The sequence below is a fragment of the Xiphias gladius genome, chromosome 20 (genome assembly GCF_016859285.1).
Source record: "Xiphias gladius isolate SHS-SW01 ecotype Sanya breed wild chromosome 20, ASM1685928v1, whole genome shotgun sequence".
NCBI classification, from domain to species: Eukaryota; Metazoa; Chordata; class Actinopteri; order Istiophoriformes; family Xiphiidae; genus Xiphias; species Xiphias gladius.
In genome coordinates this window covers 23269817-23294495 of record NC_053419.1, presented here as the reverse complement: position 1 = coordinate 23294495, position 24679 = coordinate 23269817, and the positions used below count along the sequence as shown (strand labels likewise).

Here is a 24679-nt window from a genome sequence, read left to right as displayed (position 1 = left end):
TATTTTCTTATTTTTTAAATTTCAATTTTCATCATAACTAACATTTATATCTTTTTTTTTTTTTAATATAAATTATTGGCAGAGACAGGCGTCTACACCGGGCACTCTGGGCTCACGGTGCACTGTTTCCAGTCGGAATTATTTTGGTGACGTGCTGCTGGAGTCGGCACCTAGACACAGGTGCGTCCGGCTGCGCGCTGGTACAGAAGTTTGCCGCTTCTTGTCTCGCTAACCTACCTCAGGAAAAAAAAAAAGAAGAAGATGTCAGTCACGCTAAACGCTTAATAACGCTTAATGATTATGTTTTTATGATAACAGGCAACATAGAAAACAAGCTAGCAGCACAGACGTGGTTGGATGTAGGGCGGGGGTGAATGGGGCTAATGTCAAAGTTAGCCAGAAATAAATAAAATAGTCAGTTCCTCGTACAAGACGTGGACTTTACGTGTTTGTAGGCTTCAACACCGGCGTGTTATGTGATAGTCTGGCGTCTCGTTTAACCGCAGAGTGAACCATGGTGCCATTAAAGCGAAGGAAAGTCGTCTCCCCAAATGTCGGGAATAATACCGGGGCTGCCGGCGGGGGAGACGAGGCGCCAGCCAGGTTCCCTGGGGTTGTTCTATTCCTGTTGGAAAGGAAAATGGGAGCCAGTCGAAGAGCCTTCCTCTCTCAGCTCGCTCGCAAGAAAGGCTTTCAAGTGGAGGAGGTGTTCAGGTAGGATAAGGTGGACTTCAATGGCCGCAGCGCCATGGGAGGTGTAGTACGGATAAGTCAAAGAAACGCGAATGAATGTACCACAGAGGCGAGGGAAAGGGAAAAGGAAAGCCGGCGGGTTAGCCTTTATCGAAACCCTGAAGAGTGTAAAATTCATTTCAACTCCCAGCCTCACACAAATCACACAAGTGACATAGTCTGTCCTCTGCTGGGACTGAATGGGGACACACACACACACACACACTCAGTGTTCATTACAACACTTATCACTTAACGAGGCATTAAATAAAGGTACCAACACGGTCTTGGAAAGCCGGGGCCCTGCAAGCCTGAGGTCCTCAGTCTGTGCGCCACCACCTGCAGCATTAACTTGAAGGCTGCGGGAAGAGCTGCTGTTAAAGGCTCCTTTAAAAAAGTCTGGATACGGTGTAGGACCCATCAATCAAGCATTTTCCTTCATGCCTTTCACAGATGATGCCTTATTTCCACCCCCCGTGTTAGAAACATCATTTAAATGTCTTGTTTTGTCTGATCAAAAGTCTAAAACCCAAAGATGTTACATTTACGCTGATATACATCAGAAAAAACAGCAAATCCTCATAAACGAGGTGCTGGACTAAGCAAGCGTTTGATGTTACTGGATTAAAATCACTAAAAAGATGAATTGATTATTATAAAGGTTGGCATTTAACATTTTGGCTGATCAACTAATCGATAAATGGACTAATCTTTTCAGCACTGCTGTGTATGTCTCACTTATGCTCGTTGGGAGGCCCGCCAGCCTCAACACGTTGCATCAGGTGTTGTGTTGAATATTGTGTCCTCGCAGTGACGACGTCACGCATGTCGTTTCTGAAAACAACTCTGGCGACGAGGTCAGGACGTGGCTGGACTCACGGGGCGGGGACCGAGGCCGAGCACCGGCTCACCTTCTGGACATCGGCTGGTACACAGAGAGCATGCGTGCGGGCCACCCTGTTCGGATCCTGAACAGACATAAGCTGCAGGTACACTTTCCTCCACACAGCTAACCACCACTGCTTTTCTGAGCGCCGGGTTTGCATTTAACAAATGTCTCCCCGTAGGAGACATTCTCTATCCTCCGTCTGTCCCTCGTGTACCTGCTGTATGTCTGTATCTCTGTGCTTTTTATGTCTGTGCTTCTGCTTTGCGTGTTTCTGGTAGTGTCTTCTAATGCAGCACAATGTTGTCGTATTTAGTTTACATTTTTATTAACATTAACGTTCCGTGTTTTATCGCTTTGCATGTCTTGTTTCATGCATGTTTTAAATGGTACCTGACAAAGTGGTATACCGGTGTCCTGTGTGATGTTTTTTGCTAACAGTAATATTGTCTTCTCTTTTTATTATTGCTCTGCATGCTTATAAATTAACTTGCATTCTTATATTCTGTTTTTATTGTGACTACCGTTTGTCCAGGGATTACAGATGAAAAACATCCTCTTGGTTAACTCTGGTGCATTTACAGCAATGTTTTATTAATGTGCACTGTCCCTGTTAAATAAACCAGTGACAGTGATTGAAAACAAAATCAGCGGCAGCTCTATTGTGTATATGGATTATACATAATGCTTTCATGTTTTTAGAGTAGGAGTTAATCTTTCACGAGTCCAGAATTTAACTTCTAGCAGCTTGATAAATGCAGATCTTGGATTTCAGCAGTGATTGTACGACCGTTTAATCGCTGTGTGTCTTTCAGGAGCAGCAGATGGATGAAGCAGAAGTTGTGGTGTTCTCAGTACCCAGCTACGCCTGTCAGAGAAGAACCACTCTGGACAACCATAACCCCGTCCTCACTGTATGTCCCCAAGCAGAAACAGATCCCATATATCGCGCCTACAGCACTGATATTAGATTTTTTTTAAAAATGTATCTTGTATAAATGTATTCTCCGTCTCAGGATGCTTTGTCCCTCCTGGCTGAAAACGCTGAGCTCAATGACGAGGAAGGGCGAAGTGTTGCGTTTCAACGGGCCGCCGCCGTGATGAAGGCTCTCCCCGAACCCTTGACGGGCATGACGCAGCTCAGAGGGCTGCCCTGTCTCGGGGAACATTCACTGAGAGTCGTCAGAGTGAGTTGTGCAGCTCTCTAACCTTCCTTCTGGCCGCCCCGTCACACTCGGAGAAGATCTAATAATCCCCTGCTTATTCTCTGCTCTTGCAGGACATTTTGGAGAGTGGAGCGTCAAGTGAGGTCGAATCTGTGAGGCAGTCTGAGCGGTATAAAGCACTAAAGGTATGTCAGCTGTTTAGCCCATAAACTGGAGTGCGGCAGTATAAATTTTATGATCTATGCAGTGGTTTCCAAATCCCAAGGGGTCCCAAGAAAAATCTGAAGGTAATTAAAGGCATTAAAAGATGAAAAGGAGTCCTGTTACTCAAAAGTTTGTGCATTTTTCTGAAACCTTTCTCCACAGTTTTGCTCTTGTCTTGCGAAAAAAAATCCTTCAGATGAAACAGTCTGACCGGACAAAAAATAACCTGTTCTTCATTTGAACGGCTCACATCTGGTCATTAAGGGGGTACATAGCTTCATTTTCTTTTCTTATCCACTTAAATCTTTATTGGGTAAAGATCTGTGGCATTGAACAATGACAACAGTAACAAAAAATGAAGAAAACAAAAGAGTTTTTCCATCGTTCCTGCCGTCCTGTTGATAAATTTATCTGCAGCTCTGATCCGATATTGCCATTTTGGGTCTTGCATCACGTCCATTTTTTTTCCATTTCTCATCCCAGTGGTGCTTCTTGTGGCCCCAAGATACGTGACAGTTTTTCCTTTAAGATGCCTTTGACAATTATTAGCCACCGCTACTGCCCCACCAGTCCCTCATAATCGCTGTTTTACTGGCTACTAACGGTATTTTAATCAAATATCTGTTGCTTCCCATTACATTTCCTTCAGAGAAATTAGAGATAAAGTATTCTATAAGTCATAGGGACCTTACATCCTTGTATTTCCGAAAAAAGATTTGAGCGATCAACATCAAACGATCCACACTCTCTGTGACATTTCTGTTGTCTGTGCAGCTGCAGCATCGTTAAACACAGGATGAGTTAGAAGTCAAACAACGAGGCAACGACCGTGTACGATGGGTTTTATTTTCCTTTCACAGATCAGTTGTTTGTGCACCCTGTTCTCTCTTGAGCACCACCTAGGAGCACTGGTCAAGCAGTGAGCTGTGTTGAATCACGTTAAAGCATCGGATCTGATTGTCAACAAATCCCATGCAAAGACCGAAGCCTACAGTGAATGTCTCCTACTAACTAACTAAAGCACCGTCCTGCCGCCCCAAATACTCACTAGAGCTGAAGATAGTCCCCAACAAATGCACTATTTCCTCCTCTTTGTTTGATTAACAACTAGTGTCAACCTGTTTTAGGAAATTGCTGAGATTCTTTTTGTTTGTTTGTTCAACAATTTTTATTGGTTGATTTGTTTTTTGTTTTTTTTTAATACCAGAGCATCTACACACACACACAAACGAATGCAGATGTGAAACAGAAACGCTCACACATCAGTCGTGCAACAAACCATTTAGCTACTATGTGATTTTGAAGGGTTTCCTTCTCACATCAAGCCCACCACCCGGCTCATCACCTGTAGTCTCCCTGAAATGTTCCTGTCAGCCTGCATTCATATTTTTACTCAAGTAAAACTGCAAACAGGCGACTTCTCTGACAGGCGTAGCTGGGTACTGAGAACACCACAACTTCTGCTTCATCCATCTGCTGCCCCTGAAAGACACACAGCGATAAAACGGTCGTACAGTCACTGCTGAAATCCAAGATCTGCATTTATCAAGCTGCTAGAAGTTAAATTCTGGACTCGTGAAAGATTAACTCCTACTCAAAAAACCTGAAAGCATTATGTATAATCCACATACACAATAGAGCTGCCGCTGATTTTGTTTTCAATCACTGTCACTGGTTTATTTAACAGGGACAGTGCACATTAATAAAAGCATAAAATATACTTAAAGAAAGCAAAGTAAAAGTACCCATTTTTCAGACTGGCCCATTTCAGAATAATGTATATTATATTATTGGATTATGATTATTGATGCATTAATGTGTTCATCGCTTTAATGTTGCAGCTGTTTAAGGTGGAGCTGATTGTTACTCCTTATTACTCATTACATTATACTGACCCGATAGCTTGTAAGTTTCCCCCTGGGAGCAATAAAGTCTTATCTTATCTCAACCTATAATAACACGTTGTAGTTTGTTTGCGTAGATATATAGTAGCGTACAATGGAAATACTCAATTGAAGTACAAGTACCCATATGAATAATAATAACAGATAATAACAGTAGTAAAACGACATATAGATATGAAAAGAGATAACTATCTAAATTGAAACAGTAAATAAAGAGTTAAAGCTATCTTCTTGTCGGTCTTCATTAACAAGGGTGTGTAGGCTCCCGTAATATTAAAAGGGGATCCAGACCCTCTTAAATGTTGTATACATATTTAATTTTCTGTCATTTCAAAACACACGTCGTGTCTCTCATCCCAGCTGTGAAGCTCGGTGGAGACCGTCGCTTCCCTCTGTCGCTGCCTCCTAGTGATGAAGGCGGTTAATGCTCTAACCCGGATTTCAGGTTTTGACGGGTATTTTCGGCGTCGGAGCAAAAACAGCAGACCGGTGGATCAGAGAGGGGATCCACACTCTTCGCCAGTTACAGCATTCAGGACGCGCACTCAGTCGAGCGCAACAAGCAGGTGTGTGCCTTGGCGCCCGTGGGTACGTCCACACTGCATCTCATCCCGTTTCTCTCTGAGGGAATACCTTGTTGTCTTTCAGGTCTGGAGCACTACGACGACCTCAACCAGCCGGTCACTAAGGCGGAGGCTGACGCTATCGGAGAGATCGTGGAGAGAGCCGTGGTTTCTGTGTTGCCGGGGGCACGGATTACTCTGACGGGAGGATTCAGGAGGTGAAACAGCGAACGCTCCCATACAGTATATCTAGTGACATTCCCGTAAACAGACAGCTTCCTCTGCAGGAGTCAGAGCTGTAATGTCGTGCTGCTGCTCACTGTTACGCGCCTCAGCTCCATCGGGAAGCCAAAACGTACAGAGTGACAGAGGTAGGGGAATCATGGGCGTACACAACTGCACGGGCTCAGAAAAAAAGCTGAAAATAAGTCAAGCTGGTGGCCATAACATAAACCCTATAGCACCATTACATTATCCGGGAGAGTCCTGTGTTTCTACTTCAAGTAACGTTGAGGATATCGTTAAAAGAACAATTTGAAGTGGGAATACCAAATGGGGGGGGGGGGACGCCTCTGGGACTCAGCAGTTTAATAGAAACCTTTCCACTGACACTTTGTTCAGGGGCAAGCTGACGGGTCATGACGCTGACTTCCTGATAACGCACCCGGAGGAAGGCAGAGAGGATGGTCTGATGTCTAAAGTGGTGTCCTGGCTGGATTCACAGGTAAATTCACTGCCTATGGCTTTAGTAAGTATTTTTTAATAAAGTAAGGCATGTCGACTCTTTTTCCCCTATAGACTGCTCGTATTACCAGCCCGGATGAATGTTTACCACATTCTAACTGCAGTTTATGGGTCGGTTTGAGGCGTAACTTGAACTTTGATTGGACACGGTCATTTTAGAATCGGGGTCCTCTTACCTCCTCCAGGAGGATGCAGCAGATTAAGAGAAATTAATGAAATGGACAAAAATGACTTATAAACTGAAAGTACGCAGAAAACTGTTTGAAAGAAAGGCACTCAGTCATTGATGTTTTGAGCCTGTGGAACAGAAAAGTGAACGTTATTGTTGTGTCATTATGCCACAATGATTCACCAATCATTATTTAATTACGTTTCTTTGGTTCGTTTTTTGCCTTTTTGTTTTTTCTTTACAATTTTTATATTTTATTTAACCTTCTTTTTAATGATGATCTCCTTTTAATTTTTACAACAGCGTTTTTTCTTTTTCTTTTACATTAAATAAAAGCGGATGAATAGAAGTTATAGGGGGGTGCGAGGCTCAGGTGGTAGAGCAGGTTGGCCACTCATCCCCGGGCTGGCGTTCCGATCCCGGACTTCCTCGAACCCAGGTGGCGGCAGGAAGGGCATCCGGTGTTTTTAAAAAAAAAAAAAAAAATCTATGCCAAATCACACAAGCGGATGGTGATCTGGTGTGACAACCACCTAACGGGAGCAGCCGAAGGACAACAACAACAACAACTTTACGTTCATACTAGAACTTCACAAAGGACACGCTGACTATATATTTGAATAAACTTTCTTGGAACTGTTCATGAACAAAACCGAAGCTTACATTCAGCGTGAGCTCCACGTCACGGCCGCTCAACTGATTCGTACAGTGTTCGCGTAAAAGACGCAGGTTGGGGTCGCACAGAAAGGTCGATTTCAACGTGTGGAATGAGTTGACACAACCTACGAGACAAATAAAAAAGGAAGGTCTCTGCCCAGTGGTAGGCGTCTCGGTCTGTTAGAAAAGAGTCTTCTGTCTCTCCAGGGTTTCCTGTTGTACCAGAAAACTACAAGAAACTCTTACCTGGAGTCCAAGGACGGTCCTGTCCGGCCCACCTCCAACATGGACCGCTTTGAGAGGTGTTTCTCCATCTTTAAACTGGCCAAGGAGGAGAAGCAAGGACCAAAACCCCCAGGGACACTGACAGAAAATGGTGTAAAAAATCAAAATACGGCAGAGGACGCACGCAGTCTTGGAGCCCATATGCAGGTAAAAGGTGAAGCCTCTCCTCCTCAGATAGATCAAAATTCAGAGAATCAGATCCGCTCTGGCGAACAGAGACACCGTGTGTCCAGTGAAGATGGTGGAGTGGAGGAGACAAAACCTGCTGGACACAAACCGTGGAGAGCTGTGAGAGTGGACCTGGTGGTTTCTCCCATCAGCCAGTTTGCTTTTGCTCTACTGGGCTGGACGGGATCCAAGGTGACCTCTTAATAAACTTAACTAATAACCATGTTTACTATCTGTCTGTTTTGCCTTGCTCCTTCTTAATGTTCGTACTGATCTGATATTGTCTCCAGTTGTTTGAGAGAGAGCTGCGGCGTTGGGCGGGGCGGGAGAAGGCCATGTCTCTAAGCAGCCATGCTCTGTACGCTACTAAACAGGTAAATGCCTTTATTTTAAAATGGAACAGGGGTTATCCATCTTTTGGATTTGGAGTTTTGGCGCACTGGGAATCCAGTCCCCCTTTCTATTTGTTTGCTGAGAACTGACTTCACATAACCTTCATGTAATCATGTAGTCAGACATGTACAAGTACAGGCATGATGCTCGACTGTTCCATCAGTTTCTGTCCTCAGAAAGCAAGAAACCTGCTCTGATCTTTAGCTCCTGTGCCAGTTGCTCCACATGCTGTTTAAAAGTCAGACTGCTGTTCGAGGCCAAATAACCGGGAATTTTGTAAGATTGGACAATTTCGATTTCAGCGCCATTAAGCGTACGAGTGAACTGTAATCTTGGGTTCCTGAGAATAAAACGCATTATGTCTTGTCAGCATTCAGTAACGAGATGATGCACAGATGTCTGAAGGCAAATTGAATTTCATTTGAAATCCATTGGTGTCACCAACAATCAGGAACTAATCAAATTGAAAACTTTTCAATACATTTTATAGCTGGTCTGTCGTTCTGCTTGCAAATTCAGTAAAATTAGCAAATCCATAATATGTGAAGGAATTAGGATGACATTTTGGGTTGTTTTCTTCCCCTTGCTTCCTCCCTCTTTCTCACAGAGTAGGTATCTTAGAGCTGCGTCGGAAGAGGAGATATTTGCTCATCTTGGTCTGGAGTTCATTCCACCGTCAGCCAGAAACGCCTGAAGAGACCCGTTGATAAGCTGCCTCCTGGAGGGCCAAGCAAGTTCCATGTAAGGATAACAACTGGAGAAGGCAGAGTTAACGTAGCCTCGGCTATCTTGAGCCTGGTTTATACTTCTGCGTAGGATCAACGCAGCCTGCGCAAGCGGCCTGCGCCGTTGTGAGCAGTTATACTTATGCACTGGTGCGTTTGCGTCACTCTGCAATTTCACCGCCTAAAACGCTAGTTGGCCGGCGCGGTTTCTGTGCCACCGCGTGTGTACTTCAAACAGTGGCGACTGAAACTCAGCGGATCTTGTTGGAGTTGGAGCTGACGGACGATGAACAACTGGTACTTTTACTGAAACGACTGCAACGCAGAAAGGAGAGAAGACGTCGGAGGAGACGGTGTGTGCGACCATTGAACCGACTGAGGCAGAAGGAGCGTGAGCTTTCTGTGCTCTGCCGGGCCACTGAGAGACACGGACAAGACATGCCACCAAGCGGGCCGATCGCAGTGGCTGCGGTCTGGGTCACCGTGACGTGGAGGTGCACGTCAGGCTACGGCGTAGGGTACGCGGCTGCGCCGTACCTCCAGCGTCGGTTCAACGCAGAAGTATAAATTGGCCTTTAAGTGGGCGTTCAGATGGAAAAATGGTGGGGATGTGTTGTTTTAGGGAGCATGAGTCCAGGAAGTGTGAGTAACAGACACATGACTTTGTCAGACGCCAAAACGCTGCATGCTCGTTTTACTATGAGACACGATTTACAAGCCTGGAAAGAGAGATGTTTCTGTTACTCAGCCTAACGCCTATTCATATAAATGGAGTGGACAAAATAATACAAACCACCTGTCAGTAAAATGCAATACAGTTCAACAGCACCACACGCTGCATCCTAGGAAATGATCATGCAGTTGAATCAACGCCTCTTTGAAACAGTCTCGACAAAAACTGAACATTAAAACCTTCATGAAATGAGGATTTAGTGCAGGACTGTTGGTTCAGGCTGCATTAGTTCTAGCTGGGTGTACCTAATAAACTGGGAACTGAGTGCAGGTACCTACACTTAGAAATCAAAACTGAGATCATAAGTGCTGTGGATTAACTTTTACCTCTGTAATATTGGTGCCCGTTAGAGGAAGTTTTTTTTTTTTTTTTTACTGCTGAACTCCACAATCTGTTCTTGCCCTGATTATATTTTACAATAAAAGGTGTGTGAGTTAGGCCTGAAAGGAGAAGTCTGGTGACAGTTTAAGTTTTTCTTGTTGTCAACAAATCCCATGAAAAGACCACACCTGTGAACCTCATGGTGGCGCTAGAAGAAAAGTCAGAGGAGCAGAGAAGTCATTAGGATTCCTCCTCCTGGCACCGTGGGTGATTCTACCTAATACCATGTCAGTTCATCCAGTAGTTGGTGAGATATTTCAGTCTGGACCAAAGAACAATGACGCGGCCCAGAGTACAAATGGTTTTTAGGCAATTAAACACCTTAGAATAAAAGTTATGATCTGTGAAATTTGTTTTCCGTTTGCTGTAGCTCAAATTAGCTCCAGTTCCCGAGAGACGAAAACCTGCTGGTTTCTCGTGTATCGTTACCGAGTGATGGGATTAAATCTGCTGTGTTGCAGGAGGTCATGTTAAAAAAGAGACATGATAAGAAAGATCGAATCAAACAAGAAAGCAGCTGCACAAAAATTTGCCAAAAATACACTTTTAAGAAAAGCACTTGTCAAGTCGTCACACGCAGTTTTAAAATGATTTTTTCTCTGTTGTGTTCCTTCACACCTTCTACCGCCTCACATACAGTGTGACGTGTTTTTTTTTCCTCGTGCCTGGGTAAGAGGAAGAAGGTGGCACAGGTGCATTTCCCACAAGCGTTCCCTATGTGGCCGTGACCTGCATTCTACGACGTCCTCAGTACATCCACAGAGAAGAAAGCCACACAGCTGTGCAGAGCAGAGGCACCACGTCAGATCTCAGCGAGACGAACGTTAACTCAAGCACCGTTCTTACGTACAGGTTGAGGTACTTCTACTTTACTGGAGTATTTTTCATCGTATGCTACTTTATACCTCCACTTTACTACGTTTCCCCCTGGAAATATTGTACTTTTTGCTTCACTACATTTACCTGACAGCCATAGTTACCTATCAGATTACGATTTTACATTAAAAACATGTGATAAGCTTATAAAATACTACACATTGTTAAAGATTAAACCAGTGTCTAATTGGGTTCTCTTGTCATGTTTCAGACATCTGTGAGTTGTTAGCAGTTCCACCAAGTTCCATGGAGTGATTTCCTCTATAAAATTCTCACATGGTTTCTTTTAAAGACAATTTTCGAGACTCAAAAGAAGTAAAATGATCTAATATTTCAAAAAACAAAGGAAGAGTTCAGTAAAGCCCAAAATATGAAAATCAATTTGTGTATTAGAACTTTGTTTTTTCTTCTTTCCTCCTCCATTAATCATTTAACGACTAAAATTACTTCATGTAGTTCCAGTATCACAGTAAAAGTCCTTCACTGTGCAGGGACCTGTCTCCTGTGACTGGTCTCTGATTCTCTTTGATGTGATCAGATCATTGATCCTGGGTCACGGAGGATTCGGCAGCGTTTTACCGCTGGAGCTGCTATTAGCTGAGTCAGAGACAGTTTAGTCCACTGGTTCCCAACCTGGGGGTCTGGCCCCTCCAAGGGATCACAAGGTAAATGTGAGGAGTCGTGAGATAATTATGTGGAGAGGAAAGAAGAAAAAACACAAAATTATGATTCACAAATTTGTGTTTATTTTTATCGGACTTTTTTTTTTTTTTAAATATTGTTTGATTTTACCTCTTCAGGCCTCAAACTGTTATTTAAATGAAACAATTTGCAAACTTTAAAGGGGAAATGTCTCTTTGGTGGAAATAACAACTCAGTTAGTCATTTCAGGGTTACAGTTAAAGGGTTACAGGCCAAAAAGGTGAGAAATAATTTCCCTCTGAAAAGTAGTGTAGTAGAAGTGTCAAATAACATAAAATGGAAGTACTCGGGTAAAATACTAGTACTTCAACATAGTACTGGAGCACAGTTCTACTTAGTTACTTTCCAACACTGGACTAAACTACTTAAATGTATAAACTAGTTAAAAGCAGCTCCACCTGGAGCAGCTTCAACAGTAAAACGCTGCTGAAGCTTCGATGCATCAGTGTTAATCTAACGATGTCAGGCGGGACGTTTTACTGCCTTGTGTACTTTTACGTAGATACTTTAAGTACGCTCCAGATAATATGCATAATAATACTTCCGCATGATTTTGAATGCGGGACTTGTAATGAAGTGTTTCTACACTGTGATATTGGTGCTTTGACTCAAGTGAAGGGTCCGATTGCTTCCTCCACTCCTGCACGTAGTTTTTTGACTTGTATTAAACCCCGAAACAAATCATTTAGATAATCAGCCTGATACATTCTTGCCCTTCGGGTTTTAAATCAGAGATCCACATTTACAGCCGCGGCCTGTCAGGAGCCGCAGATACATTTCCCGTTTGTGTGTGTCTGTGTGTGTGTGTGTGTGAGAGTGAGAGAGGTGATGTGATGTGTGAACTCTCAGGCATTTCCTTCACCTCATCCTAACAGCCTCATTAACCTCTAAATACCAGTTTAACATCAAAGGCCGTGTCGGAGCTCACACCTCCGTCTCCTCTCTCACAACCACTCCCTGTGACATTTGCACACATTTCATATAATATACTGACATTTTCTGCAAAGAAAAATATTTATTTTTCGAATTTAAGACAGCTGAGCTATAGGAAATGTAAACACAATACTATATGTAGTGCGTCTGCAGTTGCTAGAAATCTAGCCAGAGGGAAAAGGACTTATTTCATGTTTCTGAATCACCATTGACACGTCTCTGTTTTTGACACCGAATGTGTGAACCAAAAGTTTTCTGAGGGAGAAGGAGACATGAGAGCAACGTCGTCCTGCACTGAGGAGACTATGAGTCTGGGCTACTGTGAGAACAGAGAAGAAAGGGGATGTAGTTTGTGTAAATGTAAATTCATTTAACTGTGGATGGAGGACTTATAGCTTCTATTTTCCCCAGGGAAAACAGCCTTGGTATGAAAATGCTTATTAGGGGGGATTAACAGAAATCAAAAACACTCTTCCTCAGTGCCCACACCCTGCACAAGGAAGAGCCAAGAGTGATACTGAACACAGAAAAATAATGTGAGAGATAAATTGTCAGTGGCGGAAGAAGTAATCAGTTCCTTTACTTGAGTAAAAGTGCCAATGCAACCTGTGGAAATACTTAATTTCCAAGTACAAGTCCTGCATGAAAAAATCCATCAAAAGTACTGTATCATCTAAATGTACTTAAAGCAGCACTGTTGTAGCTGCTCCAGGTGGAGCTGCTTTTAACCACTTTATATACAGTTGGCTAGTTTAGTCCAGTGGCTCCCACCCTAGGGGTCGGGCCCCTGCAAAGGGGTCAAAAATATTTTCTTTTTTTTGTACTTTTCTCTGATCTTTGCCTATTTGTGACATAGAGTGGAATTTTTTCTTTGGTGGAACTTTTGACAACTCGAAGGCATCTGAAATGTGACCAGGACACACAACTAGACGGTGTTTTTAGATATGGAATCGCAAGCTACTTTGACCTGATGGTGGCGTTCGATGAAAGGTCAGAGGATCACCAAAGGATTCATCCTCTGGGGACCATGAATATCTGTACAAAATTTCATAGCAGTCACTCTAATAGTTGAGACATTTTTTGAAAAGTTAGTTGTAATATTGTACTTTATTTTTTTCATCGTCATTTATATTTTTCTTGAACATTTCTGTATCTGCTGTATCTCTACGGCCTGATGGCGGAAAAGATTTTGCCGGGATTTGCATCGTAGCTCACACTGGTCTGCACCTCGCTGTGTGTGTGTGTGCTCTCAAAGTTGGAAATTATTAGACGACTGTTTCACATTTTTCCCCAACGGATAAAAACAAAGTGACTTCGTTCACAGCCCGTTTCTTAACATTTAATCCAAACCACCATCTTTCCCCACCGTTCACCAAAGTGCTGTCGTTGCCTGAGCCACAGACTGGACTCCGGACGTGAACCTGGTCAGTTGAGAGTCAGCTCCTGGTGACTCCGCTGCCGTCGGTAAACGCAGCGCCGCATTCGTTCAAAACAAAAACAAAAACAAAAAACGCCGCTTCTGAAAATAGAATTTCGAGGAGACAGGGTTGTGTTATCAGGTGTGTAGCAAAGTGAGACTAAAATGTTTTAGTTAAGACTAATAGAAACTAAAACTCGTATCAAACTCAGTCAACTGACTAAAATACATTTACGTCAAACGACGTAGACGTAAAATTAACACTGGATGGAATTAAAAATACAAAACAATACGAAATCTGTCACTCAGCAAACACAAAGTCCACCATATACTGTAAGCGAGACATGATCCTACATTGTGGGGTTTTTCTAGAGAGTTCTCAGTTGTTGGCCTTGCAGTATGCTCACACACACACACACACACACACACACCCTGATGGTGCCTTTATTATGGCAGGTAAATAAGTCAGATCATCCCTCTTTGTGACTGTCGCGCATTGATTGAGGATGTACACGCTCGTTTAGTTATGCTCGCATAACGACAATGCAGGTCTTGAGGGAGGTTCACCAGTACCTGCTATAAAAGCTTGGGAACCCTCAGGTGCGTTACGGCCTCCAGCTCACCAGATTTTGGAAGGAAATTTAAATTTCGCAATCTTAAAAACGCGCCTCCCTCCCCTCCGTCCCTCCGTCTCCCCCATTTGATGAGGGGAGTCGCAGCGCCTGCTCGTCCGCCGGGACCAGTCCCGCTGGCCCCATCAAAGCCCAGGGAGCCTTTGATGAGGTTGATAGGGATCAATGGGACAGGGGAAGAGGCCTTAACTGACTGTGTTACAGACGGGGCGGGCAACTGCTGGAGACTGCCGGCAGTGGAGATCAATGATTATTGGGCGTCATCACCTTGATCTGCATAGAGGAATCCATTCACCAACAGTTTAGCTAACTTTTTCTTTTTTTTTTTATGTGCTGCCTTGTGCCACATTGTACCTCTTTTGAAGGACGACTCTGCTGATCTTCTTGTAAAGAAACCCCATTGTGTATTGACATCTGATATATCCTGTTCCTCTGAGCCAAAGACCTACATTGTTGTCCAGAAACTGTTAGGAACACACCAGTGAGCCACACTGTTATATACTCAGTCCCACACACACACACCGTCCTGCTGCTCCAAATACTCACTAGAGCGCCAAACGTGGATTAATCCGCCACGGAAAATAGTCCCCCGAACAAATGCCCTATTTCCTCCTGTTTGTTTGATTCAAAAACTACTGTGAGGATCTGTTTTGGGAAATTATTCAGGCTGTTTTTAATTAAAAGTATATAATATATGTATTTGTATGTATATGATTTATGTCACTGGGAACCAGTGGGCTGAAGGCCACAGACCGGGTAGTGAAGTCAGAAAGTACGAAGAGACGAACTAACACACTGTAAAAAACAAACAAAACAAAACAGTGAGACCGAAGGAGGTATTAGCTCCTGCACGCAGAGATCTGGCCACCAGGTCCTGTTCTGTTGGGACATGTGTCTCCCTCTGGTCTCCTGTCAGCGCCCGGGGGGGGCCGGAGGGTCGAGGTGTGTTTGTGTCCATAACAGAGCAGCAAACAGGACCATTAGAGATGAAAGGGCCTGAATGGAGCCAATCAAAGACGAGCCCAGCAGGAGACTGTTGCCCCACAGACAGCAGCAGCCTGGGACTGGGGCCGAGGAGGATGAATGACCCCCTCATCATGGATAAGGAGCATTTACACACACACACACACACACACACATCAGGATTACTATCTGTTTCATTGACCCAGCTTGCCACATGTACGTTTCATTTTAGATAAAGGCAGCATGTCTGTGTGTGTTTCAGCACAAAAGACCAGACCAGATGTAAACAAACAAAGACAGCTGAGGCCAGAGACTGTGCAGACACCCTTGGAGCAAATGTGAGGGTTAGAAGAGAAGCAGGCGACTTAAAGGGTCAGTTCATGCAAATCATGAAATAAACCTTTACCCTTATAAGTGACGTTGAGCCATGCAAATTGGTCTTTGCGCAGGTTCTGAAAAATCCTCTGCTGTCGCTTCCGCTCCTGCTAATTCTGTCCGTGTTGTTCAAAGCATTTAAAACCTACATTAGCCAGAGAGAAAAAAAACAACAGCAGCAGTCTTTATTTCCAAAACCAGTTCTGGCCACTGAGGATGATCCACAGACCTCGCTGCCGACGGTTTTCACTATTCTTTTTAAAGTTTGTTCTCGGTCTGTGGATTATTGGAAAACCAAAGTGATGATTATTATCGATTATGTCCTATGTCTCGGATCCGTGTGCGTTTCTGCTTTATCGCTGACCCAGATGCGGTTGCATGCGGCCGTAAGCGTTTGCTAATGTACCTGTCAACAACCAAAACTCCTCTTTTATGAAACACCGTTTCTCCCAAACTTCAGTTTCGTTTCCAGCACTGAACCTTGATGGTACCAAGTATTGACAAAAAGTACTTGCAGCACTACAGGTTATGGAGTAGCTCCACCCTCAAACAGCTGCAACATCAAAGTTATGCAAACATGAATCCATCAGAATTATAATCTAATAATTTATAATATTCTGGAATGGTCCATTCTGCATAACCAGACCTTTTGCATTTAATAGTTTAATTGTATTTTGATGCTAATTCTTATGTACTTTCACTTTGACTTTGACTTGTAACCGAGTATTTCTACACTGCGGTGTTGGTACTTTTACTTAAGTGAAATGTCTTCCACCACCACGCCACATACAGAAAAAAGAAAAGAGCAACGGCAGAGAGTTGATTGGAACGGTTGAAGGTTCAAAGGGCTCCTGATCATCCGTCTTCTCTCCTTCACCTCCGTCCGCGTCTGCGCGCCGCGTCGCGGGGCGGATGGGTATCGGTGTCGGCGCTGCTCCGCCCTGTCATCTCCATCCTGACCCGCGACTCGCGGGACTCCAGCCCTTTGATGTGAGGACACGGGGGGGGGGGCGGAGACGCTGAGACACGTCGGCAAACTGTCCGCCTGCAGCGCTACTATTTCACAAACTGATATATTTTGTGTATGAAAACTCTTAATCTGCGCAGTAACAGTAACTGGACACTGCCAGGTATCTGTACTGCAGTCAGAAGTACAGTATTTGCCTCTGGAGCAGATGTTACTGACAATACTTCTGTACTTTTACTTCAGCGGGACTTTTACTTGTAGTGGAGTATTTTTCTTTTTTTATCAGTACTTTTACTTCAGTAAAAGGATCTGAATACTTCCTCTACTGCAAAATATTACCATAAATCAGTGGTAGAGGGAGTATTCGAATAAGTAAAAGTAGCAATGCCACGATGTAAAAATACTCTATTACGAGTAAAGGTTCCGCACTGAGATGAAAATGAAAGTAAAAGTACCCAAGTATTATCATCAAATTGCATTTAAAGTATCAAAAGTAAAAGTACTTCATGCGGAGAAATGCCCCCCTGACATGTGATTACATAACATATCATTAGATTCTTAGTATTATTATTTATGCAGCCCATTCACGTGTCAGTAGCGTTTTACTGTTGCTGGTAAAAAGTGAGTCACTTCACTCAGAGTCGTAATCTACGGTACCCGAGTACATGTACTCGGTTACTCTAAATTTACCACCAGTAACGGGAACTCGGGGGGGGGGTAGTGAGATCACAGGACATAAAGATAAACCAAGATTAGTATAAACGAGTGGAGGAGGAAGTACTCAAATAAAAGAAAGGTCAAAGTAGAGCAGAGGAGAGTAAAATACAGAGTAGTGTCAAATGCCAAAGTATCCGAGTAACAGTACTTCACGCGGAACAAACTGTTCCATATTTTCATCAGGTTTTTCAGGTTTTTTTATGAAGTCTGCCAAAGCCGCAGTAGCATCTAACTCTGGCTGGTAACAGCGTCCCCGGACTCCGACATGTGGTGGAGTTCAACGTCGTGTCAAAGGCAAAATATACCGGAGCCCGGTAGAGGAGCAGGTGATGCGGGGGGGTCCTCTCCCGTCTCACGTTGGGCGTGTCGCCCCTTTGAAGTGCCCCAGTTTCCATAATGAGCCGTTTAGCACCGCGGCTCTGCTGCTCCGCTGCGCCCTCAGACAGCGCGTCTGGAGGCGCGGAGATGAGCCCCGCGCAGCCCCGGCTCCGCTCTGCGTGCGCGGCCCGGGCGCTCGCATTACCTTACCAATGGGGGCCGTTCCGTGATTGACCCGATTAATCCCTGAAAGCCTCAGTGTGTTTGGCCCAAGCACCATTTGCACACAAAACAGCGCCTGCCCCCCCCCCCTTCCTCAGAGACAGTCTCGGGTCCATCAGGACTGAGCTGCTGGTGGTTTTTCTGAGCCACTTCACAGGTGGGATCATCCTCTTCGGGTCGTTATCAGGCTCTTTACCTTGATCCCCAAATCCCCTTTGTAACATTGAAAGGAGATGATTTGAGGCGCCACAGAACAGATGATGTGTGGGAGTCACTGCCACCGGGGAAAGTAACTAAGTACATTTACTCAAGTACTCTGCTAAAGTACGGTCGATGGGTACTTGTACTTCACCTGAGCGTTTTAATTTGGTGGAACTTTATACTTCAGCTCCGCAGCTGGAACTGTGGCTGTACCGGTAAAAAGGGGCATTTCGCCACATTTTACTGAAGGAGCATTTTCAAACAGGACTTTTACTTGTAATGGAGTCTTTTTACATTTTTGTGTCACTACTTTTACTTAAGTAAAGCGTCCGAGTACTTGCTCCACCACTGGTTCATAGTAATCTTGGGGGATCTCTCTTTATGTTTTCTACATCAGACTATTCCCACAATATTCTTGTGAGTCTGTGGCACTTCAAGTGAATTTTTGCCCGGTAAATTACTTCATTTTGAGTGGTGGGAAGTACCTTTACTCCTTTACTTTTGCACCTCAGATGAGTGAAACTGTTTCAACTGCATTAAAACACTGCAAACATGTTCATGTGTCAGTAATAATAATCCAGTAGTATAATATATAATAATTGAACCCTAACAGAGCCGATACTGGCATCGTAACTAGTATTTTTACTTCTAATATTCTAAGTACTTTTTGCTGTTAATGCTTCTGTACTTAAGTAAGATTCTGAATGCAGAGGTTTTACTTGTAATGGAGTATTTTTAAATTGTGGTATTGCTACTTTTACCAAAGTAAAAGCTCTGAATACCTGGAGGATCCGGAATATTTTCCTGACCTCCAGTGTCTTTTCCTGAGCTCCTGTTGGAGCTTATCGTGTCTCCAGTTACGTTCTGATCCTTCCGCAGCTTCTGCGTGTTCATCATCCGGTGTCGCAGCAGAACGATCGTCGGTTTCTTCAGGCTGTGGGTCTTAAATCCGTCGGGGGGTCGACTCTTTTTGGGCTAAATGTGGATCCTGGCAGTCTGTCTGTTACAGGCGAGATCACACAGCCCTGAAACCCATCAGTGTTACAGCTCAGCTGATGTCATATCAGTAGCTCTCAGACAGGTTGTCTTTAATCAGGGATCATCCCGGATCAGTATGTTGCCCTGATATTAAGCCACTCACCGCTCATTATGTTGGTTATTGACTCTTTTCAGATGAAGCCTTAAGTCTGGCTGATGGAAGTTCGACTGTCATTTTTTAAGTAACTGTAGCTCAACCTAATGTGTGTGATGAGCAGTTTAGCAGCCGGGGGACGTTCGAAGTCTTTGATTAATGACTGTTTGGAGAAGAAAGAGACTCGTGGCTGCGACTGATGATTATTTTCTTATCTGCTTATCTGCAGAAATTTGTTTACGGTTTCCCAAAGCCCGAGGTGATGTCTGCAGGTGATTTTTCTGAATGAACGGATTCACTGTTTGGGCTTTAAAATTTCAGAAAATGGTGAGAAAAGGCCTGTCAGTGTCCCAGAAACGCAAGTTGGCGTATCCATACAGCGTTCTCTGTCCAGAACCCAAAGATATTCAACCTACTGTCCGAGAAAAACAAAGAAAAGCTGCAGATCTTTGCCCTCTAGACTCTGCGACCACCACATTTTTCTCATTTTTGCCTTATCGAAGTTGTAGCAGATTGATTTATTGTCAATTGATTGATTGTTATGACTCTAAACGTGCCCCGGCTGCTTTAATTAAAATCATTTAAATCTAAATTACTCTGCTGTTGATCAACCAACTTTGCTGCACTGAAACTGCCCAATAACTACATTTCTGAGCTTTTACTGTTCTGTGTGTGTATTCAATTTTCATTTCTCTTCATTTATCTAATTTGACCTTTTGTTGCGTCCGTAGATGTCGTCATACGATGCGATATGTATTGTATGAAAACCAACGATTTCAGATAAATGTGGTGGAGTAGAAGCAAAAAGTGGCATGAAAGGAAAATCCACCACAGCTGCCTTGAGAAAGACACTCCACACACGTTTTTACAGTCTGGATGTGGTTGTAGAGGAGATGCAGACAGTTTGGTGGCGAGTTGTGTCCATTATCTGTTTTTGGAGGCAGGAAGGGGGGAGGCGGGTGTGTGTCTGTGTGTGTGTGTGTGTGTTTGTGTGGGGGGGGGGGTTCCTTCCCAGACTTACTGGAGCCATGTTGTAACAGCCTCATTGAGACTGAATGAGACGTCTTAATTACTCCAGTTGTGAAAACTGAAGGAGGGGAGGGTGGGAGGGAAGCGAGGATGTGTGCTTTGATCTCAGGGGTTGAGAGAGTTGGAAATGAGCTGCGCTGCCCCCTATAAATACAGACGGGCTGTGAGGAGGAGGCAGTTGAAACTCTCCTACCGTCAGGACTGTCCAGCTAACGCATCCTGAGAACCCCCTCCCTGCACCCTGGACTGAAGCTTTAACTCTGGTTTTCAGCATTCGAACCGCAAGGATCTACTCCCTCCGGCCTCTTCCGGGAGGAAACTCGGGGACTCTGCAGCCATGAGAGGACACTTTTCCATCGAGTGGATGGCCCAGAGCAGCCAGCCCGCAGGATCCGAGACCGTCCCAGCCTCTGGACCCACGGCCTGCGGGACGCACTCCGAGAGTCTGCCGGGTTTTTACTGCAGGCAAAAGTCGGAGAATTCGCCTAAGCAGCGGGAGGAGAACGGGGGTCAGGGCCTCGATGCCTTCAGCCTGAGCACTCTGCAGCACCAGACCTCTCTCAACAATCAAGGTAAGTTCAGTTCCAGTGCTGCAAAGTGAAGTACATTCACTCAAGTCCTCGTACCTCATGTCCATATCTGGTTGTTCTCACATTCTCTCCACAGTCTTTGCTACTGAAAGAGAATTAATGCAACATTACTGTTAGTGAATCACTTAAAAGTAGGCCCGCTAAAAGATGTGTACTTTTCAAAGTAGTACTTTTAATAATCTAGTGGCATCAAGCCCTTTCATCGACCCTTTAAGTGCGTGGACTTTTACTTGTAATGGAGTCTTTTTACATTGTTGTGTCACTACTTTTACTTAAGTAAAGTATCCCAGCACTTCCTCCACCACTGGTTTACAGTAATCTTGTGAGAGTTTGTGGGATGTTCATTTGAGTTTTGTGGTATTTCCATATCTGGTTATTCCCCACAATAGATCCAGTGAGTCTTTGGTGCTTAAAGTGAATTTAAAGCAACGTTACTGTTGGTAAATTACTTACCAAAGGTGGAAAATGCACTAAATACATTTAATCTAGTACTTTAATCTAGTACATGTACCTCAGTACAATTTTGAGATACTTGTACTTTACTTGATTATTTTATATTTCACTACATCTTTGAGGAAAGTATTGCACTTAACTACTAACTCAACTACATTTATCTGACTGTTACAAATTAATATTTTATAAACAAGTTGTATTATCAGTTTATAAAAAACACAATTTTTTGTAAACAATTCCAACTTTTCTTCTAAAGAATGAATATTTTATATTATTAGAGCTTTGTTTTGCTTTAATGCCAGTAGTTACCTGTTTGCACGGCAGCCTCCACATACAGGAGGAGTTCTAGTTGTTATATCTGCTTACGACAACATTACACTGTGCGACATAAACCATTAGTATAATGTTTACATACTGTTAATAAATGCTGAATCGTGGAGGTCGAACTATTTTTATTTTATAGGCTGATAATACGGTTCGTTTGTCTGTGTTTGAAGACAGACTGGAAAATACTGGAATGAAAATATTCCAGTGGAAGTTTCACCTTTTGAAATAAGAAAAACACATTTTTGAGTGGAGGGTGACTTTTGCTTGTAATGGAGTATTTTTAAACGGTGGCATCAGACTTCCACTCAAGAGGTGGAATGTAACTAAGTACATTTACTAAGTACAAGTACTCAAGTGATTAAGCACAGATTTGTGGGTTTTGGTACTTGAACTGTACAGTGTACACACTTAAGTAAAAGATGTTATACCCCAGTCCGTGTTTCCTCATGTTGAAGAGCTAAAGTTAACTTAAGATAAACTGGTTCTTTCCAGCGACAGAGGCCGGTTTCAGCAGCGGGACGGAGGAGGAGACCTCCGGGTACGAGAGCGAAGGGGGTCACTCCCTCTCCCCCTCGGCCCCCGCCGAACGCACCTCCGCCTCGCCGCCGTCCCCTCCGCTGGGCAGGAGACCCCGCACGGCCTTCACGGCGGAGCAGATCAGCAGCCTGGAGAGGGCCTTCAAGAGGAACGCTTACCTGGGGACACAGGACAAGACCGAGCTCTGCAAGAGGCTCAACCTGTCCGACAAACAGGTAACAAGCCTCGGTGTGTCGTCAACGTCAGACCCCTGAGGTCGCTGAGGTCACGCCCCCTGAATTATCTTTTATTTCATGACTTCGTTAACTCGCTACAATAAAAAAAACCTACAAAAGTATTTTTATAAGATGATTCCAGTATCTTTAGACAAAACACACTTAAATTGGATGAAGTTTGAGACATGATCAGCAGTTTTTGTTATTTTAGAAATTCTCTTTCTCGTAATCTAATAATGTAATTAAAAGACTTCTTTGAAGGGGTGTTTGGGATTGTGGACTCCTACTCATCTTTCTGTTGAATTATCCATTAGTGTTTCTTTTATTTATATTTTTTATTTTTTAATATATTTTTTTATTTATCGGATTTATATTTTTTTATTGGGGAATTCAGACTAAACATTTCATATTTTATTTTGTTTTATTTCCTGCATCTTTTATTTCCTTTCATTTTTATCATTTTATTTATGTATTTATTTATGTATTTATTATCTGAGGAGTGTTTGTGGGACTGCGACTCAGTATTTAATATTTTTATTGATTTATTTTTTTAGTGTTTTTATTTCTTTTATTTACATATGTTATTTTTATAAGGTTGTATTTTATTTATTCTTTTAAATAATGATTTATTTATTTGTTAGATTTATTTATTTTTATTATTGGTCGACTTGGAGTCAGAATTTTACCTTTTCGTTGATTTATTGAATTTTGTTTATTAATACCGGTATGTTTATTTTTATTTGTTGTACTTTAATTTAATTTTATATATTTATCTTATTATATTTTATTTATTTTGATTAAATATACTTATATGCCAGTCCTTCTGAAAATCCTGGCTTCGGCCCTGATGTTTAGTAACAGTGAGAAATATTCATATTTTTGGGTGAAAACTTTTCCTCATGAAACCTTTTTCTTTTTTTTCTCCATCTCAGATCAGAAACTGGTTCCAGAACAGACGGATGAAGCTGAAGCGGACTGTGCAGGACGCCCTGGCTCACGCCTGCCAGGCAAATGTGGCGTCTCAGTTCATGCATTATCCCGAGCTGCAGGCCTACCGGCCGGGACCCTACCCCAGATACCACTCAGCGGCAGCGGCAGCAGCAGCGCCGGAGGCCCCGGCCGCCGCCTCCTACGTCCATCCACACAGCCTGCAGTACAGCTCCCCGCTGCCCAGTGTCTCCACTCTGCCCCTGGACTCCTTCTACCAGTACAGTAGCCTCCCGGGGGTCATGCTGCCCTCTGCCACCACTCAACTCATGGCCTCCTACCCGACTTATCCTCAGTATTACTAACACTGTCTGCCCAACGAAGGTGATCCCCTGGAGCTGCTGTAATCTTTACTGTGATATTTTGTCAAACAAAATAAAACTATTGCTTTTATTGTTTTGAACAAAAATGTTCTCATCTTATCCTAATAGGATCAACACTAATAGATGAAATAGATGGTTTATAAGAAACATGGCACGATTACTGCTGTGAAGCTTAAATCTTAATCGTGAATCAAACAGGGTAGTGTGCAATATTGTGATTTATGTGTGTGTATCTGCTTGTAACTGATGTATAGTTTGGATATATTTAAATTTGAATCTATGAAGTGTTTTTATTAGATTTTTGTTCCTATGTCTCTGTGAAATGTGAGATTGCTAAAATAAAAATTGTTGTTAAAACCTTACAGGTCATCTGATGTGTTTTCATACATATTATCTTCAAGTAAAATATGACTGTCTTTACCAGAGGTGGAAAGTAACTAAGTACATTTACTTCAGTCCTATCTTTGCTCCAACAATAAACTAAATAATAATACCAACACTAACAGGAGCCAAAGTTCTGCAGAATGAGTATATTTACTTTCAATACCTTAATTATAATTTGCTGCCAATATTTCTGTAATTTGACTTTAGTGGGATTCGAATGTGAGACCTTTATTTTATAAAGGAGTATTTCTACATTATGCTATTGTTACTTTTACTCAAGTAAAGGATCTGAAGACCATTGTTGTTTTTTTTTGCCAGTTCTCGACTCATCTAACTTGAAAACTTGACTCTGAATGATTTATTTAATTTCTCTCGTTATATCTTTAAAAGTAAAGCCGCAGCTTTCCTCTCAAAATACCATCTAGTTGTTGAATGCTTGTAAAACTGAGACAAACCAAACAACATGACCTCAAACCAACCACAAAGGTTGGTCAGAACAAGTAGTTTCATAGATAAAATGACAAAAGGCAAATTTCCCTAAACCTGTTGCACCACATTAAAAATACATTGAAAAAAAAAAGTAAAACAAAATGTCTTTTCCTTCCATGTTGCTGAACACATGACAGATGCAGTAACTAAGTACATTTACTTTATTACATTTATCTGACA

The 24679-nt window shown here is 43.0% G+C and overlaps 2 protein-coding genes across 6 annotated transcripts; both read left to right on the top strand.

Annotated features, from left to right (window-relative positions):
- The first annotated feature begins 85 nt into the window (after nt 1-85).
- polm (polymerase (DNA directed), mu) lies at nt 86-10204 on the top strand. 4 transcript variants are annotated; one of them, XM_040157836.1, is made up of 12 exons: nt 86-180; nt 507-714; nt 1544-1721; nt 2434-2532; nt 2635-2805; nt 2898-2969; nt 5338-5458; nt 5541-5673; nt 6077-6179; nt 7233-7670; nt 7769-7852; nt 8479-10203. In XM_040157836.1, the coding sequence occupies exons 2-12, from the start codon at nt 515-517 to the stop codon at nt 8563-8565; spliced, it is 1686 nt and encodes a 561-aa protein (XP_040013770.1). In that variant the 5' UTR covers nt 86-180; nt 507-514; the 3' UTR covers nt 8566-10203. The 4 variants fall into 4 exon arrangements, with proteins under 4 accessions (XP_040013770.1, XP_040013773.1, XP_040013771.1 ...); XM_040157839.1 differs by having other exon boundaries at nt 170-263; nt 8479-10204; XM_040157837.1 differs by lacking the exon at nt 86-180 and adding an exon at nt 187-289 and having other exon boundaries at nt 506-714.
- Nucleotides 8545-23895, top strand: ved (ventrally expressed dharma/bozozok antagonist). Of its 2 annotated transcripts, none has more exons than XM_040157842.1 (4): nt 8545-8612; nt 20466-20766; nt 22057-22316; nt 23249-23895. In XM_040157842.1, exons 2-4 carry the CDS (start codon nt 20532-20534, stop codon nt 23606-23608), a joined length of 855 nt encoding a protein of 284 aa, XP_040013776.1. In that variant the 5' UTR covers nt 8545-8612; nt 20466-20531; the 3' UTR covers nt 23609-23895. The 2 variants fall into 2 exon arrangements, with proteins under 2 accessions (XP_040013776.1, XP_040013775.1); XM_040157841.1 differs by lacking the exon at nt 8545-8612 and adding an exon at nt 14641-15605.
- The last annotated feature ends 784 nt before the right edge of the window (nt 23896-24679 follow it).

What these genes read in the sequence shown, in the direction of transcription:
- ved (XM_040157842.1), top strand. Translation starts at nt 20,532, where the DNA reads ATGAGAGGACACTTTTCCATCGAGTGGATGGCCCAGAGCAGCCAGCCC. An exon ending in GACCTCTCTCAACAATCAAG is followed by an intron (nt 20,767 to 22,056) that starts GTAAGTTCAGTT and finishes GGTTCTTTCCAG; the next exon opens with CGACAGAGGCCGGTTTCAGC. An exon ending in TCAACCTGTCCGACAAACAG is followed by an intron (nt 22,317 to 23,248) that starts GTAACAAGCCTC and finishes TCTCCATCTCAG; the next exon opens with ATCAGAAACTGGTTCCAGAA.
- polm (XM_040157839.1), top strand. Translation starts at nt 515, where the DNA reads ATGGTGCCATTAAAGCGAAGGAAAGTCGTCTCCCCAAATGTCGGGAAT. An exon ending in CAGTCGAGCGCAACAAGCAG is followed by an intron (nt 5,459 to 5,540) that starts GTGTGTGCCTTG and finishes GTTGTCTTTCAG; the next exon opens with GTCTGGAGCACTACGACGAC. An exon ending in TGGGCTGGACGGGATCCAAG is followed by an intron (nt 7,671 to 7,768) that starts GTGACCTCTTAA and finishes TATTGTCTCCAG; the next exon opens with TTGTTTGAGAGAGAGCTGCG.